This window comes from Rhinoraja longicauda, chromosome 21 (assembly GCF_053455715.1).
Source record: "Rhinoraja longicauda isolate Sanriku21f chromosome 21, sRhiLon1.1, whole genome shotgun sequence".
Taxonomy (NCBI): domain Eukaryota; kingdom Metazoa; phylum Chordata; class Chondrichthyes; order Rajiformes; family Arhynchobatidae; genus Rhinoraja; species Rhinoraja longicauda.
Window position 1 is genome coordinate 30,148,697 of NC_135973.1, and position 20,013 is coordinate 30,168,709.

At 42.0% G+C, this 20,013-nt stretch overlaps 1 protein-coding gene across 6 annotated transcripts in view; it reads left to right on the forward strand.

Moving 5' to 3' along the window:
* Positions 1-20,013, forward strand: part of clec16a (C-type lectin domain containing 16A) — a 172,602-nt gene that overhangs the window by 1,059 nt on the left and 151,530 nt on the right. For all 6 annotated transcript variants that reach the window (XM_078418213.1, XM_078418218.1, XM_078418216.1 and 3 more), the window contains exons 2-3: positions 16,486-16,614; positions 17,476-17,609. In XM_078418213.1, coding sequence (XP_078274339.1) covers positions 16,486-16,614; positions 17,476-17,609 — 263 coding nt within the window. The remainder of the gene's footprint in view (positions 1-16,485; positions 16,615-17,475; positions 17,610-20,013) is intronic.

The following is a 20,013-nucleotide window of genomic DNA, read 5'->3' on the forward strand; positions in this document are numbered from 1 at the left end:
TGATTAAGCATATTGCTTAATGTTTTATGACGCATCCTTCACTGCATTTTCTTATTAGTATAGTTTTGTAAATGACAGAGAAATGTATGTTCTTGTCATTGCCTGTCCGTGGGTGCGGGGGGGGGAAGAGAGGGGAAGTTTTGTTGCCTCCATCACAGTGAGGGGGTGTTTGGAGTCACTGTGATGGATGTTTGTGTTGGGGTCGGGTGTCCTGTGTTCTTTTCTTTTTTGCTGTGTCTTGTGGCTGCTGAAATTTCGTTCGGTGTTTGTGCCGAGTGACAATAAAGTGTTGTTATACTGTTATATTGTTAATATACACACATAAGTAATAAGAGTAGGCTGTTTGATTCATCTCTGCGATTGCTTTGCTTATTTTCTTTTATGCTCAAGTTTTGTATAACTGGAATAATTATATTTTAGTTGCTGTTCTTTGGATATTCTAAGGCAACCCCTAAAATATTTCTACATTATAGATAATTACTGGGGAATTAAATAAGAAGCGAGTTATTTCTGTGCAATGGAAATTGATTAGGCATCTTTTGATTTAAGAGGAGAATATTGGCTATGTGTAAAAGCAACAGATAGAAGGAATAATTGAACTTTCTGTAATTTTTGTGAACATTGAATTTCTTATAATTACGTGCATTGATTGTATGTTTCCTTTTGGAAGAATGATCTTTGCTGAGAGTATATTTAAGTAGCCTGCTTTCTGACTTTGCTGCTCAAGCATTTTTACATTTTCATGAAGGTTTTATATTTGTTGATCAGGGTTAATCGGGGAACAGTACCAATTAAAATTATCGGTCAACTACATAGCTGGTCGCAAAACTAGTGTTTTCGTGTCCTTCCGAATTAAAGGTATTTTTGTAATATTTCCAATATACTCCATTGTCATTACAGCTCTGAGTGTGTATGGAGGAATTTATGCAGGTGCCTGTTTTCATTTTATGGCAGGTGTATATAATTTTTACATTTTACCCAGCCAATTAACCTACATACCTGCACGTCTTTGGAGTGTGGGAGGAAACCGAAGATCTCGGAGAAAACCCACGCAGGTCACGGGGAGAACGTACAAACTCCTTACAGTGCAGCACCCGTAGTCAGGATCGAACCTGAGTCTCCGGCGCTGCATTCGCTGTAAAGCAGCAACTCTACCGCTGCGCTACCGTGCCGCCCATTACTGGAATAGTATTCAGCAGAAATTACAGGGTTGTCGGCTGCTCAAAACTAAAGGTCTGTCATTGATGCAGACTGTTCCTTTTGTAGGTTTTCTAGGAAATAAAAAGTAGCAAGTTTATTTGTTATTTTGGATTAGTGTTCTGACCCCCACATTTACCATTGGCTTTAAATCCACCCTAGCCTAAAGGTTAAAAGTCTGCGTCTGTTCTCAGGTTAAAAAAATATAATCTTATAGTTATCTTAATGAATAAATCTACCAAAAATGTAACAAATCTACAAAACCATTAATTTTTTTCATTAAAGTAAAAATAAACCCTTAAAAGCAAGTGTAATAAATTTAGAAGTGATGAAGAATCAGCAGGGTAAATGGCTGCAGGAACCCCCCACCCCCCCCCCCCCCACCCCCCCCCCCACCCCCCCCCCCCCCAAATTGTTTGTATTCTGCAAACTGAAGTAAAGTATACAGAATCTTATGATTTGGGCTGAACCAGGTGTAATGTTAAACAACCTGCACAAATAAATAAATAAAATAATAAGTCAATTCTGTGTTTAGAACAACATGGTCAGCAAAAGGCAGTCATAAAAATGCAAAAATATTTTATAAATGACTCCTCTTGCCATTGTTCAGATACATTTACAAGGCAGGAACGGGGTACTGATTGAGAGTGATCAGCCATGATCGCATTGAATGGCGGTGCTGGCTCGAAGGGCTGAATGGCCTACTCCTGCACCTATTGTCTATTGTCTGATTGATCACCTGCCATTTCATCTCCCTTGATGAATGGGTTACAGGTTATTTTCGAATATCCATGTTAACAGATAGTTGTCCAGGAAAATAATGATGATTTCTGATGTTTATTGTAAAAGGAATATAATGTAAGCATAGTATTGCGCTGCAGCAATGCACAAAGCAGAAGACTTATTGAAACACGCAATAATATGAGTGACATTGTTTTCAAATCTAGTTTTGAAGAATCCTGAGTCAAGCAATATGTTTGAAATACTGTGTTCTCCTGCGGTAGAAAAAATGGACTGAATTAAAATAAGTTTACAGGTAGTAATGTTTTCACTTCCTATCCCCATACTCTGAAAATTAAATGTAAGTGTTTAATTCATAGGACCATCCTTTTTCTATATGTCACTCCCTGCTGAGATTATCTGCAAATGTTGGAGACAGCTTCCTTCACTTCATTTTAGGTGGTCCCTTGGGATTGAGGCTGACTGCCTCCATTCTGATTCTTTTTTAGATTCTGAGATGGCTAGAGAGGTGATCTTGGGAAACTGCAGATGGTTGCATAGATGGGCAGGCATAATGTGTCCATGGAGGTGGGGGGGAGTGGAAACCCAAGAAACCACATATGCTGGAAACCTGATCAAAATGCCAATGTTTGGAAGCTTGTGCAGGAAGGAACTGCAGATGCTGGTTTAAACCGAAGATAGACACGAAAAGCTGGAGTAACTCAGTGGGTCAGACGGCATTGGATTAGGTGATGTTTCGGGTCGAGGCCCTTCTTCAGAAGAATTGTCTTTGTCATATGCCATAAACTTTCTTCACCTTTTCTACAAAATCAATGGCCTTCCCTGACTGTTCAATCTTAAAATGGGATTTCTTGTTTTATATTTCTAACACAAAATTCTCCGGTTTTATCTCCCTTTCAGCTCATCAATTGATGAACCTCTAATCCATGATGTTGTTTCCTTCAGTGAATCCATGGTGCCCTTCCCATATCTAAACCTGGGGTTCCCAATGAAAATGTGCCATAGTCGCCCTTAGATTTGCTGAAAATTAAAAAAACCTGCAGACATGAAATGAAACAAAACACCCAATAGAAAAATACTGAGAAATTCTCAGCAGGTTTTGGAGTAATAGACAATAGGTGCAGGAGTAGGCCATTCGGCCCTTCGAGCCAGCAGCACCATTCAATCATTCTCAATCAGTACCCCGTTCCTGCCTTCTCCCCATACCCCCTGACTCCGCTATCCTTAAGAGCTCTATCTAGCTCTCTCTTGAAGGCATTCAGAGAATTGTCCTCCACTGCCTTCTGAGGCAGAGAATTCCACAGATTTACAACTCTCTAACTGAAAAAGTTTTTCCTCATCTCCGTTCTAAATGGCCCTTATTCTTAAACAGTGGCCCCTGGTTCTGGACTCCCCCAACATTGGGAACATGTTTCCTGCCTCTAACGTGTCCAACCCCTTAATAATCTTAAATGTTTTGATAAGATCCCCTCTCATTCCAGTGTATACAAGCCTAGTCGCTCCAGTCTTTCAACATATGACAGTCCCGCCATTCCGGGAATTAACCTAGTAAACCTACGCTGCACGCCCTCAATACCAAGAATATCCTTGCTCAAATTTGGAGACCAAAACTGCACACAGTACTCCAGGTGCGGTCTCACTAGGGCCCTGTACAACTGCAGAAGGACCTCTTTGCTCCTATAATCAACTCTTGTTATGAAGGCCAACATTCTTTTGGCTTTCTTCACTGCCTGCTGCACCTGCAAACTTCCTTTCAGTGACTGATGCACTAGGACACCCAGATCTCGTTGTACGTCCCCTTTTCCTAACTTGACACCATTCAGATAATAATCTGCCTTCCTATTCTTACCACCAAAGTGGATAAGCTCACACTTATCCACATTAAACTGCATCTGCCATGTATCCACCCACGCACACAACCTGTCCAAGTCACCCTGCAACCTCATAGCATCTTCCTCAAAGTTCACACTACCACCCAGCTTTGTATCATCTGCAAATTTGCTAATGGTACTTTTAATCCCTTCATCCAAGTCATGAATGTATATTGTAAATAGCTGCGGTCCCAGCACCGAGCCTTGCAGTACCCCACTAGTCACTGCCTGCCATTCTGAAAGGGACCTATTTATCCCCACTCTTTGCTTTCTGTCTGTCAACCAATTTTCTATCCATGTCAGTACCCTATCTCCAATACCATGTGCTCTAATTTTGCCCACTAATCTCCTATGTGGGACCTTGTCGAAGGCTTTCTGAAAGTCGAGGTACACCACATCCATCGGCTCTCCCCTGTCAATTTTCCTAGTTACATCCTCAAAGAATTCCAGAAGATTAGTCAAGAAGATTTCCCCTTCGAAAATCTATGCTGACTCGGAACGATCCTGTTACTACTATCCAACTGCTCTGCAATTTCGTCTTTTATAATTTACTCCAGCATCTTCCCCACCACTGATGTCAGACTAACTGGTCTATAATTTCCCGTTTTCTCTCTCCCTCCTTTCTTAAAAAGTGGGATAACATTAGCTACCCTCCAATCCACAGGAACTGATCCTGAATCTATAGAACATTGGAAAATGATCACCAATGCGTCCACAATTTCTAGAGCCACTTCCTTAAGTACCCTGGGATGCAGACCATCAGGCCCTGGGGATTTATCAGCCTTCAGTCCCATCAGTCTACCCAACACCATTTCCTACCTAATGTGACTTTCCTTCAGTTCCTCCGACACCCTAGGATCTCTGGCCACTAGAACATCTGGGAGATTGTATCTTCCTCAGTGAAGACAGATCCAAAGTACCGGTTCAACTCGTCTGCCATTTCCTTGTTCCCCATAATAAATTCCCCTGCTTCTGGCTTCAAGGGACCCACATTTGCCTTGACTATTTTTTTCCTCTTCACATACCTTAAAAAGCTTTTACTATCCTCCTTTATATTATTGGCTAGCTTACCCTCGTACCTCATCTTTTCTCCCCGTATCTGTGGTGTAGGGGCCATTTTGTGTTTATTAGTTATTCTGCTGTAGTTTGGATACTAAAGAGTTAATGCTATGCTTGCGTATGGGCTGGGAGGAGCTAGAGCAATGGGCAGTTGGGACGTATTTGCGGGTTGGAGCCGAGAAGGTGCTGAGAGAGGGTCAGCCAAAAGGATTCAGCAGCCAAGATATTAATCGGTTGTAGATCTTACTGACAAGAAGATCAGTAAAGATCCCGCCGAAGATAGATCTGGCGGTTCGTATTGATTGCATGGACCGAGGTAGGATAAGAATTTTATCAAGCGACTCAATAACCAGTCGATGACAAGAGATATGCCAATAAGTTATATTGCGACTCAAATAAAGACCACTAACTAATTCAAACGTCATGGAGGTCTCTGTTATTGTGATTGCTTGCATCATTAGCTTATCGTTTCACTTGATCTGTGTAAGCGGCAGTTTGGGAGATAATTTGATAGATGAGAAGCTGGCCTCTATATCGTAAAACTCCACATTGTTTGAATTTACTCTTCGAGAAGTTCAAAGAGCTCGCCTTCGCAAGAGATGAAGTGTGAGATCTTACCTGAACTGGAGCGATTCATCGCAAAAATCTGCCTAAGCTGGAACGATTTATTGGAATTTACTCTTCGGGAAGCTCAGAAAGCTTGTCTTCGCGAGATGGAGGCTACGAAAGTTTACTAAGTCACGGGGAGATGTATTGCAAAAATCTTTCAACCGCTGAATTGAACAAGCAGTTCGCGGAAGCTGAAGCGTTGTATCTGTCTCTTAGACGTATTTGAAGAGAATTAGCTCTTAGATAGAGATTGTGGCATTGAGACAGTGAAGAAATCATTGTCTGCTTTAAATTGGTTTATGAAAAAGCCTATTTTGCAGCAAGTGATAACATAAGCTGTCTTCGTAGCTGGTACAGGGCTTGGAATGCGAACAGCATAGCAACGACCTTGGGAGTCCCTGGTTCTCAAGTCTTGTTTAAGATTTCCGAAGAGATAAAGGACATCTGGTTTTCATCAAGAAGCTCAATGTCTGAGATTAAATCTGATGTTCGGTCACAAGGTGGTGATGACGCAGACTCCATCGGACCTGGAGATAGTGCTTCCAATATTTCGTATTCTGAGTTGAGCATTAAATCAACGTGCCAAGGCCAAAATGGCTGTTCTTGCTGAACAGGCTGCCTTCATGGAACGTGTGCTTGAGACTGAGGCACAAGAGCGGCAATTAGAAGAAGAACGGAAGAGAACTGCAAGAAGAAGAAGATTGGAGGATGGAAGAGCGATTGATTGAAAAGACAGAAGGAACAATTGAAGCTAAGTGCTGAAATGGCAAAGACCAAAGCAAAACAGTGTACTTGGCGCTCCAAGATCAAGGAGCAGCTCGATAGTATCTGATAGGATGTGTTCTTATCCAGGACGACGAGCTGCCCAAAGCCAATTGCCAGTTGGATGGGAACCATCCGTGACTGAACCCTGGCATGAATGGGGCCCACAGTTTGTAAGACCAAAGCAAACAACCTGGAGACCATTTGTTAAATGGGAAGGGAGGATGGACAGCACTGTTGTATAAGGAACCTTCAAATTGGGTGGATGAAGGGAATGGAGTGACAGACAACACTCCAGTTAGAGTAGCAAATACTGTTCTCTGCATCTGTGAGTGTAAGCTCAAATGGCGTTGTTGCCCACCTGGTGCCAGGTTTAAGGGAATGTTGGGACTGAAAAGTAAATTGGTGGGGAAAGATCCAACTATTGTGATCTGCATTTTGACCATTGCAAGCCAAGACATAGGCAAGGAAAAATAGAATACGAGACTCATTTAAGTTTCTATAGCAAATTTGGGGGAAAAAATGAGAATTAAGGAAATTATAGAGAAACTAAATATAGACAATAGACAATAGACAATAGGTGCAGGAGTAGGCCATTCAGCCCTTCGAGCCAGCACCGCCATTCAATGCGATCATGGCTGATCACTCTCAATCAGTACCCCGTTCCTGCCTTCTCCCCATACCCCCTCACTCCGCTATCCTTAAGAGCTCTATCCAGCTCTCTCTTGAAAGCATCCAACGAACTGGCCTCCACTGCCTTCTGAGGCAGAGAATTCCACACCTTCACCACCCTCTGACTGAAAAAGTTCTTCCTCATCTCCGTTCTAAATGGCCTACCCCTTATTCTCAAACTGTGGCCCCTTGTTCTGGACTCCCCCAACATTGGGAACATGTTATCTGCCTCTAATGTGTCCAATCCCCTAATTATCTTATATGTTTCAATAAGATCCCCCCTCATCCTTCTAAATTCCAGTGTATACAAGCCCAATTGCTCCAGCCTTATATTTAGCCTGTCTTTGAAATAAGTGTTCTTCTCAACGGATAGGCCTGACAAAGATGGTTTCAGCCTCCTCCCTTCTCCCCCAAATAAGGAATATTCAGTAGTTGTTCAGGGAACTACATTCACAAGGGCAGAGCTAGGCCATTTAGGTTTGAAATGAGGAAAAATGTCTTCATTTTTAGTGTAGCGAATCTTTGGAATTGTCCACCACAATGTGCTGTGAAGGCTCGGGCATTGCATTTCAAGATTGACAATTAGATTTCTGGATTTTAAGAGATAGAGGTATTGGTAGGAAAATGGTATTTGAACTAGATCAGCCAAGATCTTGATGAGTGGATGGAGGAGCCTGATAACCTACTTCTAAAATCCAGGGAAAACATTTATCTGGGGTTCACAATTCTTTGAATTTCTTCCTCAAAGGTTGGGAGAAGTAGAGCCTTTGAACGTTTGAAAGCAAGTGATTAATATTTGATGATATCAGAGTTAGATTATGGTTAGTCGACAGGATTGCAGAGATGAGGTTACAATTGCGTAATAAATAAAAGAGCATGCTTGAGAGACTGAGCAGCATACTTTTAATTCAGGCATGTAGTGGAGAACAAAATGTTTGGAGCAAAGTTATTTTATAAGAATCTGCACAAGAACATTAAGCAACTTTGGGGAAGAGTCGGGGGATTGTATGTTGCTGTGGATTGATGATTAGTTATTGCACAGAAATTGCGTCCTCGTGTTAGGAGGTTGTGACAATTGGATGCTGCAAGAATTGGTGCTGAGGACACAGCTGTTTAAAATCCATATCAATAATTTCAAAGAGGGCTTCAAGTGTAATACAGTATATCCAAGATTGCTGAGGTGGATGCCAGTGTGAGTTATGAGAAAAATGTGGGGTGTCTTCTAAAGAAAGCCATATGCTAAGTGAGTAGGTGAGGAAATAGCAGGCAGATTGTAATGTGGAAAAGAAATGAAATCATCCACTAAGGTAGAAAAATAAAGAACAGGAGGATACTTGGAAATGGTGAGAGACTGAATGTCGTTTGTATTCTGAGGGACCTTAATATGTATGCCAATTGCTGAAAGTTAATGGGCAGATGAAGCAAGCAATTAGGAAGACAAATCAAATTTTGTGTTTATTGCAAGAGGATTTCAATACAAGGTATCGAGTTATAATTATATTGGGTTTGGCTAGACACAGAATATTGTGCATTGGTTTGGTATCCTTGTGCAATAAAGAATGCACTTCCAACGGAGGGAACGCAGTGAAAGTTCAACAGAATGATTCATGGGATTGCGGGGGTTTGTCGAATGAGGAGAGTCTCTTGAGTTTGGAAGAATGAGAGGGGATAAATAAATATATAAAACCCTTTCAGAGCTAGATGGCGTAAAATCAGAGGATTCCCGAATATGTTGTAGGGTGTCTAGGTCCAGTGATTGTGAAGTCAAAATGGGGCTGGTCATTCTGATCTGAGCTAAGAAGAAATTATCTCACCTAGAGAATGGTGAAATTTTGGGAATTCTCTCCCAAGGGGATAGAGAAGTGGATCAGCTGCTATGTATTATCAAGATGGAAATTGATTTTGAAATATTAAGGGAATCTAAATTTATGGGATTAGCGCAGTAAGGTGGCACTGAGGCAGAAGATCATCATAATTAGAGCCAGGATGTTTAGGCGCTAAAAATCTCTGAAATAGGTAGGCAAATAGTCATAATAAAATTACAAAAAAGGCACTAAAAAGGCATTTATTGACAAAAAAAGGCAATTATTTCCACCACCAAAATATGGTTAAAAATGATAATATATACTACATTAAATGACCAAAATTGCCTAGTTGCACATAATTACTAGCATTTTTTTTCAAATTATCTGGTGGTAAACTATGCCACCTGTCAGAATATGCTTCAGTTGTGAAAAACCTCTTTCTACCCCAGCTGAGGGTACTGGTGCATACCAGAAACACGCTGCAAACTCTATATTCATGTCGATATCCTGTGCATAACAACTACCTCTGAGAACTTTAGCTATGTTTTGTATTTCTTCAAGATCTTTGTTACCTAAAATCACTCTCTCACATTTTCCTTGTATATCTTTACCTACATCGCCAGGAACTTTACGAATATCGTCAGTTACTTTGTTGAAAACCTTCAAGTTATTCACTAATGTTTTGCCATGTTTCTCAAGGGAAGTGATAGCTTGTGGGAAGTTTGCAAAATTGGAAGCAATAAACACAAGATTGCAGTGGAGGGACTTTTTCTGCATGATTTCACTGACGATCCTGACTGCAGCAGATTCTTCCTCTTCAAAACAGTTGACGATTTCTTTTATCTTTTCAAAATTTGCGGCATAGTAGAGTGCAGCAGAGAGACGTGTACCCTACCTAGTCAAAACGGGATGAGGAGGTAGCAGCATCTTGGGTGTCTTTGCCTTGAACTGCACACGTGACGGTGCTTTGAGGAAGATTTTCTTGACATTGCAAACTAGGCGATTGACATTTGGAAATAAGCTACGTATGCGCTCGGCAATTCCATGAAGTCCGTGAGCTAAGCATGTCATATGCAACATTTTGGAGAATAAAACTTTAAGAGCACGAGCAGCTTTTTTTCATGTACGGAGGCTGCATCAGTCACAAACAGAAGAACATTCTCGTGTTTTATACCTTCTGGCCAAATGAAGGTATAGCAAGTGAAGATGTAAACAACTGAGCAATAATTGAGCTGTTTGACTTCTCCAGTACTTCCGATGTCAACAAATACTCTTTTGATGGTTGACCTGCCTCCAGTGTACCGATGACCACATTGGCAACATATCTCCCCACAGCATCGGTTGTCTCGTCTATTGAGATCCATATTTTGTTGCATGCAACTTCATCTCTAATTTTCTGCACAACAATGTTGAAGTTGCTGTCAACATAATTTTTACGTAATGATATATACTTGCTCGGTATATGTTCCTCTGTGTATTTCTCTAAAAAACCTCAGATTGTTTTCTAATTTCAACAGTGGAATTCCAGCATCAATGAATGCCTTGCACAGATCACTCAAAAACTCTGATTTGCGACTGGAGCCAGCAGTAAATGTATTGAGGAGGCAAGCTTGCGTATTTCCCGCCTTCAGTTTCTCTACCGCTGACTTGTGTATAGTTGTCTGTACATGCTGGGAGACAAAATATTTCTTATGATTCACTGCTTTCTCACATGCTTTGCAAAACAGCACACAGTTGTCTGTAGAGAATATATCACTCCCGCACACTCTCACCAAACCTTTTAGTTTTTGACTTGACTTTAGGCATTTTGATGCTTGCAGGGGTAGATCCTACAGGAGTGGGGATACAGACCTCTACAGGCAGGCCAAGTACAAGCTGAGAAGAGGAATCAGAGCTGCCAAGGAAAGGCACTCTGAAAAGTTGAGGAGCAAGTTCTCAGCTAATGACTCCTCTTCAGTTTGGAAGGGTTTGCAAGAAATCACAAGCTACAAGAGGAAAACCCCCCGCTCCTTGGACAATCGTTAGCTGACCAACGACCTGAACGAGTTCTACTGCAGGTTCGATAAACAGAAACTTAACCCTGGTACCACCTCCCCAACTAACACTTCACACCGACTCACAGCCTGACTCCAGTTTGAAAAGACTGGACACTTCCCCACCTACCCCTCTCCAATCACCATTTAACATCCACTGACAGCCTGACTGCGAAAGAGTGGGGCCACGAATGAACAACCGGCGGTGGTGCCCCCGGTTTCGCCCCGGTGGTGGAAATTATCTTGTAAATTACATTAACATGGCAAAAAAAGGCTGATTTAGGGAATCGATCGTGAAAAAGGCATTATCTTGCTGAAATCATCAAAAAAGGCATGAAAAGACACTTATGGCACTTGGCAAAATCCTGGCTCTAGTCATACTCGTATTGAATAGAGTAAGTAGCACATGTTTCAAATGGGTTTTGCTTGCATCTACTTATGACCATGCAAATTGTAAAGTAAGTTTTTCAATATAAGTCAACGAGAGTCGTAGAGATGGTTGAAGGCTTCAAGTTCCTAGGAGTAAATATCCCCAGCAACTTGTCCTGGACCAGCCATATTGAAGCAATGGCCAAGAAAGCACACTACTTTAGAAGGCTTAGGAAGTTTGGCATGTTCCCAACAGCTCCCAGTGACTTCTACAGATGCAATGTAGAAAGCAGTTTATCGGGATGCATCACAGCATGGTTTGGTAATAGCGCCATCCAAGACCACAAGAAATTGCAGGGAATTGTGGACGAAGCCCAGATCATCACGCAAACAAACTTCCCTTCCATTGACTCCATCTACACTTGACACTGCTTTAGCAAGGCCACCAGCATAATTGAGGATGAGTCTCACCTTGGACACTCCCTCTTTTCCCCTCTCCCATCAGGCAAGATGTACAGAAGTGTGAAAAAGCACACCTCCAGATTCATGGACAATTTCTTCCCCGCTGTTATCAGGCAACCTATCCATCCTATCATTAACTAGACAGCAGTCCTGACCTACTATCAGTCAATCTGAAGATGGGTCTTGACCTGAAACATCACCCATTCTCTCCAGAGATGCTGCCTGTCCCACTGAGTTACTCCAGCATTTTTTGTCTTATCTTTGGTTTAAACCAGCATCTGCAGTTCCTCCCTAAATGTGCCATCTACCTCATTGGAGACACTCGGACTATCTATAATCGGACTAGACTGGACTTTATGTTGCGCTCAACGTTACTACCTTTATGTGTACACTGTGGATGGCTTGATTGTAATCTTGTATAGTCTTTCCTCTGATTGGATAGCACCAAATAAAAAAACCTTTTCATTGTACCTCAGTGCATGTGATAATAGATAATAAACAAAAACAATACAACATGAAATCAGACCTTTCGGCCCAACTCATCCATGCTGACCGAAATGCCCAATCTAAGTTAGTCCCATTTACCCACATTTGGCCCATTTCACTCTAAACCTTTCCTCTAAACTGTTAAAATGTCTTTTATTAGTTCAAATTTCAAATTAATAAATTCCAGATTAATTGAACAATTTTCAAAGTTGCACAAAAAATTATTTTAAACATTGTATAATACAAATTCAAATAAATCCTGTATGGAGAAACACAGTTGATCTTGCTTCTAATAATGTATCTTTACAAAAGAAATACTAAAGTTGAGCTTGAATCTGAATTACCTTTATTGTCATTCAAAATGAATTGAATGAAAATCATTTGCCACGCAGCCACAACAGTACAGAGTAAAAGACACAAGACACACAATTTTAACACAAACATCCATCACAGTGACTCCTCCAGACACCACTTCACTGTGATGGAAGGCCAAAAAAATTATTCTCTCTTCCCCCATGCTTCTCACACGGACAGATAGTTCGACTTCTGCCGAGGCGACCGAGGCTCCCGACTCGCGCAGCCCCCGCAAGGAGGTAGAAGGTCCCGCGGCCGAACCATACCGGGCGATGGACCGAGCCGCGCCGGGCGATGAAAAGTCCCGCGGCGGAGCCGCGCCGGACACTGGAGGGTCCCGTGGCCGAGCCGCGCGTCGAGGAAGAGATTTTTTTTAAAAAGAAAGGTTCCCCCACCACCACCACCAGCACCCCCCACCCACATATACACAGCTAAAAATAAACTACTACACACATCTAACACTAACACATAGACAAAAAAAGAAAAAGGACAAACAGACTTGCCAGCGAGAGGCAGCCGTATGGCGGCGCAGCCATCTTGGAATCTTGGAATGCTTGGTAACATGGTTAAATAGCTTTGTTATAATAAACAAAGTTTAAATCAGTCGTGAGTGCAATATGCCATGCCAGAATTATTTGGTAAAGTAATAGATTTCATACTGGAAATATTTTGCAATCCATGGGTCGGGTCAGATTGATTGCACATCTAAATAAGAACATTTGTAATCGGATCAGGGTACAATAAAACTTGGTTAATTTGGCACATTTGGAAATTTTGTGGCTTTGGACTTTCAGATTTCTTGGACTGATAGATGTTACTCCAACATGGCTTTACTGTTATTTTTTCTAGTTGTTTCACAGTGGGAGAATACATTTTCATTGGACATTATAAGTTTAAAGGGAGCATTAGAAATGGGTCTCTAGTAAGTTTAAAAGGACAATATGAACTCTGGGCCTCAACATGTTGAGAATGAGCATGGGCATCAGAACCATGTGAGCTTGATGCCAAAGCATAGGGGATTATTGAAGATTTAGTAAAATCTCCAGGACCAGACAATGTTTCCCCTTCTACGCTCAAGCTCTGTGCCGAACAACTAGCACCAGTCTACTCAGGCATTTTCAATTGGTCCCTGCAAACCTGCACTCTCCCTGCCCGCTTCAAAGTCTCCACTTTTGTTTCTGTACCCAAAAAGCCAAGGATTACTGGTCTTAATGACTACAGGTCTGTCGCACTGACATCTGGAATCATGAAGACCCTTAAACGACTTGTGCTGGCCCACCTGAAAAATATCACAAACCCCCTGCTGGACCCCCTGCAGTTTGCATACCGGGCCAATAGATCATTGGATGACGCAGTCAACCAAGGCCTGGATTTCATCTTCCAGCACTTAGACCACCAGGGGACCTTTGCAAGGATTTTGTTTGTGGATTTTAGCTCTGCATTCAACACCATTGTGCTAGAGCTACTACACTCAACTCTCCCAGTTGACTGTGTCTGAACCTCTGTCAATGGATCACCAACTTCCTGACACACAGGAAGCAGCATGTGAGGCTGGGAAAGCACATCTCAGACCCGCAGACCCTCGGTAAAGGAGCACCGTAAGGCTGCGTACTCTCCCCTCTCCTTTACTCTCTACACCAACGACTGCACCTCCACAGACTCTTCTGTCAAGCTTCTCAAGTTTGCGGATGACACTACCCTGATTACTGTTCAACCGAGAAGGTTGTTGGCTGCAACCTTCTCCCCCATCGATGAACTGTACACTGCAAGGGCCAGGAAGCGAGTGGGTAAGATCATTTCTGACCCCTCTCACCCTGGCCACAAACCCTTTGAAGTACTTCCCTCTGGAAGGCGACTCCGGACTGTCAAAGCCGCCACAGCCAGACATAAAAACAGCTTTTTTTCCACGAGCAGAAGCTCTACTCAACAACCAAAAGTCTGTAACCTCCTTTTGCTCTGGTATTTTATTTCATTCTACACATGTTTCAATTATAATGTTTTATTCTTAATTGTTTACTGTATATCGCGTTGTTACTTGCGAGCAAAGCACCAAGGCAAATTCCTTATATGTATACATACTTGGCTAATAAAATGTATTCAATTCAATTCAATTCATTTGGACCGATCCAGGATGGGGAGGAATCTGCCTACAGACAAGAAGTGACACAGCTGGCATCCTGGTGCCATCGCAACAACCTGGAGCTCAATGCTCTTAAGACGGTGGAATTGATTGTAGACTTTAGGAGAGCTCCACCTCCCCTCCCCCCACTCACCATCAACAACACCACAGTCACATCTGTGGAGTCATTTAAGTTCTTTGGAACCATCATCTCCAGGGACCTTAAATGGGAAGCCACCATCAACTCCACAGTAAAAAAGGCCCAACAGAGGATGTACTTCCTGCAGCAGCTGAGAAAACATAATCTGCCACAGGCAATGATGGTCCAGTTTTATACTGCCATCTTACACTGTCTGGTATTTCTCCATCATGGTCTGGTTTGGCTCAGCCACCAAGCATGACATCTGGAGGCTACAGCGCATCGTTCGATCAGCCGAGAAGGTTGTCCGCTGCAACCTTCCCCACATTGACGAACTGTACACTGCAAGGGTCAGGTAGCGAGCGGTAAGATCATCTCTGACCCCTCTCACCCTGGCCACAAACACTTTGAAGCACTTCCATCTGGAAGGCAACTCCGGACTGTCAAAGCCGCCACAGCCAGACATAAAAACAGCTCTTTTACACGAGCAGTGGCTCGACTGAACAGCCAAAAGTCTGTAGCCTCCTTTTGCTCTGATATTTTATTTCATTCTTCACATGTTTAAATTATAATGTTGTATTTTTAATTGTCCACTGTATATCGTGTTGTTACTTGCGAGCAAAGCACCAAGGCAAATTCCTTGTATGTATACATACTTGGCTAATAAAATTTATTCAATTCAATTTAATTCAATTCAATCTGTGTAGTGTATGTCTAAAAGAGGAATTGCACTCTGTTTTCTGTACAAAAATGTTTAATATGGGAGTTTCACTTTGAATACCTTATTAGTATTTTACCCTTGTTCCAAAACATTCCTGAAGGTAATTCTCAGGGCTAAATAGTTTTGCAAGAAGTCATATAATTTAAATCTGGCACATGATCTCAAATCAAAGGTGTTTCAGGTAAAGTAATAGTTTATTTGTTATATTTGTTTCTCGGGTAAATAGAGCTGTTAATAGATGCATAGAAAATATGCTCATACTGTGATTAACCGTAAATGGTTTCTGCTCTTTCTTCTTAAACCCATTAAAAAAGCCACAGACTTGGTAAATTACTATAAATTTCTTAAAATACCCTTTCTGTCAGTGATCCAATGTAAGAGGTTCCATCTCTATTGCTTCTGCTTAAGAAAATAAAATATATCCTTTAATATGCTGCTTGGTACTGTATGCTGTGGATCTGAACATAACAATTCATTTTTGCCCATTGGATGGAAGTATTTGTCACTCATTGATTGGGATCTATTCTGATGAAGAAGCGTTACTGACCTATAGCATAATTTTCTTTCATCCCAAATTCTACCTGATCTGTTAAATACTTACAGCAATTTTATTTTTTTTAGCCATGTAGATCAACAGTATTTTGCAATCTTTGGAATCTTTTGACCCTTTTCTAACATCTTTAGTGCCTTTGTAAAGTGAGCAGAGACCATATATGTTGAAACTGCTGTGAGCACCCATACCAGGAACTAATGGTGCTTCAGCGCTGACTTGCTGAACCTTGCAGTTTAAAAGTTTGTCAGTCACATCCTCTACATCCTCTTATCTGGAAAATTACTTGCCATTTGTGGAATGTCTTTTTCTGGCTGTCATGTGTGTGAGCTTTGTTGATAACTAGATGTTGAAATGAATGATGGGTTAATTTTGAAATTCTGTACACTTCCAAAACTTTGACTCTGCAGTATGTTCTTCTACAGGAATGTGGTGTCACCAGTATGTTCCCTGTCAAAAATGCATGTTATATGATTTGTTTTTGGTTATTGATTTTTGTGATGACATTTCATGATTAAATGTTAATATATCCACAGGTACATGTACCATGTCTTAACAAAGAACACAACTGTAACAGATAGTAATCGTAATCTGCTGGTGGAAACAATTCGATCTATTACAGAAATCCTCATCTGGGGAGATCAAAATGACAGCTCTGTCTTTGAGTAAGTCACAATCCATGTTTTATTTTATTTGTGCAGAAAGAAACTACAATAAAGTTATTTGTGTATTAACTAGTTCTTTTCATGGATAAATATACATTTGGTGGGTTCACTGTAGAAATTTGAAAATAAGTTATTGTTTGCAAAAATTTATGGGTTAGGAAAGATGTCTCCTTTTTCTGCACCAATGTCTGATTTCTTGATAAGCAACTTTTACATTCATTGTTGACTTCAAAAACACATTTAATTTCTTATTTCTCTTCAATGGCAGTATTAATGCCAAAGGTATGTTATCATAAACCTATGTCCTGCCATTATGTGGGCAAGGATCTATCTATATTCAAAAACTCTCGTTTGTTTGTTCCTGAACTACAGCCAAAACGGTACACGATTTATTGGGTAGGTCTGCAATAGAGAAAAAACTTTACTGGAAGGGTTCTGGATCGATCTGAATAAAAAGAGAGACGTCTATAACATTTCACTGAGCTGGATATTGTAGAATGGCTGTGGGGAAGGATTGAGTAGATAACTATTCAAAGACTGCAGAGAGTATGAGGTGAATTTTAAAAAAATCACTACATTCACACTATACAAGATGCCTTTTGTAGTTATTGGTAAGAATTGTTTCTATGTTGTGGCAATGATGACAAGTTGATTGGAAGTGTTTAAATGTAGTTATGGTGAAGATGGGTTTGGATTGATAAATGGCAATTTGTTCAAAGACTAGGAAGGAGACAAAGAAAGTTTAAAATGGGTGATAGTTTGATTAATGGTCTTAATCATGAGATGTGGGGGTAATAATTGGATTATGAGTTTGTCCTTTAAATTTTAATTCATTATTAATGAAGAAACATTTTGTTACAGCTTTTTCTTGGAGAAAAACATGTTTGTTTTCTTCTTAAATATCCTGCGCCAGAAATCCGGCCGCTTTGTGTGTGTACAGCTGCTTCAGACGATCAATATCCTGTTTGAAAATATTGGCCATGAAACCTCACTGTGTAAGTTTATATTCCTTATAACTTTTTTTAATCCACTTTGTACACTGTTTCTCTCCTGCTGTCCCATACCTCCAAACTATAGAAAGAATAAATATGTACTATTGAGATTAAATTTGGAAGAAAAGTTGAATTAGCTTTTTACCATTGATGCATCCTACCGCCAGATATAAAATGGCACCACTAACTGAATTGTTGAAGAAACTGCCATATGGAGGTTTACCTTTCGTACGGCCATAACAGTATAACAATATAACAGAGCTTTATTTGTCATTCGGTACCAAGGTACCGAACGAAACTACATAGCAGTCATACAAAAAAGAACACAAGACACATAACCCCAACACAAACATCCATCACAGTGACTCCAAACACCCCCTCACTGTGATGGAGGCAACAAAACTTCCACTCTCTTCCCCACGCCCACGGACAGACAGCTCGTCCCCGACCGACCCGCACAGTCCCCGCAAGGGGATGGAAGTCCCCGCGGCCGAGTCGCACCGGGCGCTGAAACGTCTCGCGGCCGAGCCGGGCGATGGAAGGCCCCGCGACCGAGCCTTGCGCAGCTAAGTCCCGTGGCCGAGCCGCACCGGGCGATGTTAAGTCCCGCGGTCAAGCCGCACCAGCGATGTAAAGCCCCGCGGCCGAGCCGCACCGGGCGATGTTAAGTCCCGCGGCCGAGCCGCACCAGCGATGTAAAGTCCCGCGGCCGAGCCGCACCGGGTGATGTTAAGTCCCGCGGCCGAGCTGCACCGGGCGATGTAAAGTCCCGCGGCCGAGCCGCACCGGGCGATGTTAGACCTCGCGGCTGAGCCGCACCCCGCGCCGTGAGGAAGAGAAAAGTTTCCCCCACCCCCCCCACCACCCCCCCACCCACACCACCCACACCACCACCCCCCACACATACACAACCAAAAAAATACAAAAACCATCCCAACACCGACACACAACAAAAAAAAAGGAAAAAAGACGAACAGACTGCTAGCGAGCCGCAGCCGTTAGGCGCCGCCACTTCCGATTTCTTCTATAAAATAAAGTATATTTTCCCTGATACTGTCTGAAGAAATTTCAAGCTTATGTTTTCTGTTCTCTGTGCATATAATGTGCATGGCTCCCTCTGCCAGTGAGCCACCCCACCCTGCTCTAACCCAGCTCCATCCCCATTAACCTGCCTTTCTCAAATCTTTTTCCCTCCTCCTCCCCTCTTTCATTCTTTGTTCCTGACCCATTTGACAGTTTCTTTCTACACCCTGTCAATTCTCATTCCTTCTCTCCAGAGATGCTGCCTGTCCCGCTGTTACTACAGCATTTTGTGTCTACATTCGATTTAAACCAGCATCTGCAGTTCTTTCCTACAAATTCTATGCTATTGGTTCCTTTTGAGTGGTTATGCATTGTCAGTTTGTGTGTGTGTCTGTGTGAGAGAAAGAGGAGAGTGGAGCAGAATATATTAAAAGAATGAGAAAAAATGTTTTGATCTGTTTACAGTATCCCAAAATGTTTTGCAGTTAGTGAAGGAAGAGTGGTACCTAATTTGCACCTGGAGCTCTCCCAAACAGCAAGATGATAACGACTAATTGTAGTTTGGTGATTTTTGTGGGATAAATGTACTGGGGATAAATGGTCTCTTTCTCTTCAAAATTGTGTTGCTTTCATCTGCGACCACATGTGGAGACTTGCTTGAAAAGTTCTTTTTTTTTAAATGGGCGCCTCTAACGATGAAACACTGCAGTCATGCAACAGAATGCAGCCTAGGTCTTTTACGTTCAAATCTCTGAAGTGAAATTCAAAACTTAACATTTTTGAACAATGGATCAAGTGAGACACAGTGGATACTTAAGTTTCATTGACAGTGAGATACGGGGACAAGAGCCATTTGTGCGATGAACAGCTTGCAGGGTGGGGATTTGGAGAAAATATAACTCTCTAAGTTTGCGGATGACAAGAAGCTGGGTGGCAGTGTTAGCTGCGAGGAGGATGCTAGGAGGCTGCAGAGTGACTTGGATAGATTAGGCGAGTGGGCAAATGCATGGCAGATGCAATATAATGTGGATAAATGTGAGGTTATCCACTTTGGCGGCAAGAACAGGAAAGCAGAGTATTACCTGAATGGTGACCGATTGGGAGAAGGGGAGATGCAACGTGACCTGGGTGTCATGGTGCACCAGTCATTGAAAGTAAGCATGCAGGTGCAGCAGGCAGTGAAGAAAGCGAATGGTATGTTGGCATTCATAGCAAGAGGATTAGAGTTTAGGAGCAGGGAGGTTCTGCTGCAGTTGTACAGGGCCTTGGTGAGACCGCACCTGGAGTATTGTGTGCAGTTTTGGTCTCCTAACCTGAGGAAAGACATTCTTGCCTTAGAGGGAGTACAGAGAAGGTTCACCAGATTGATCCCTGGGATGGCGGG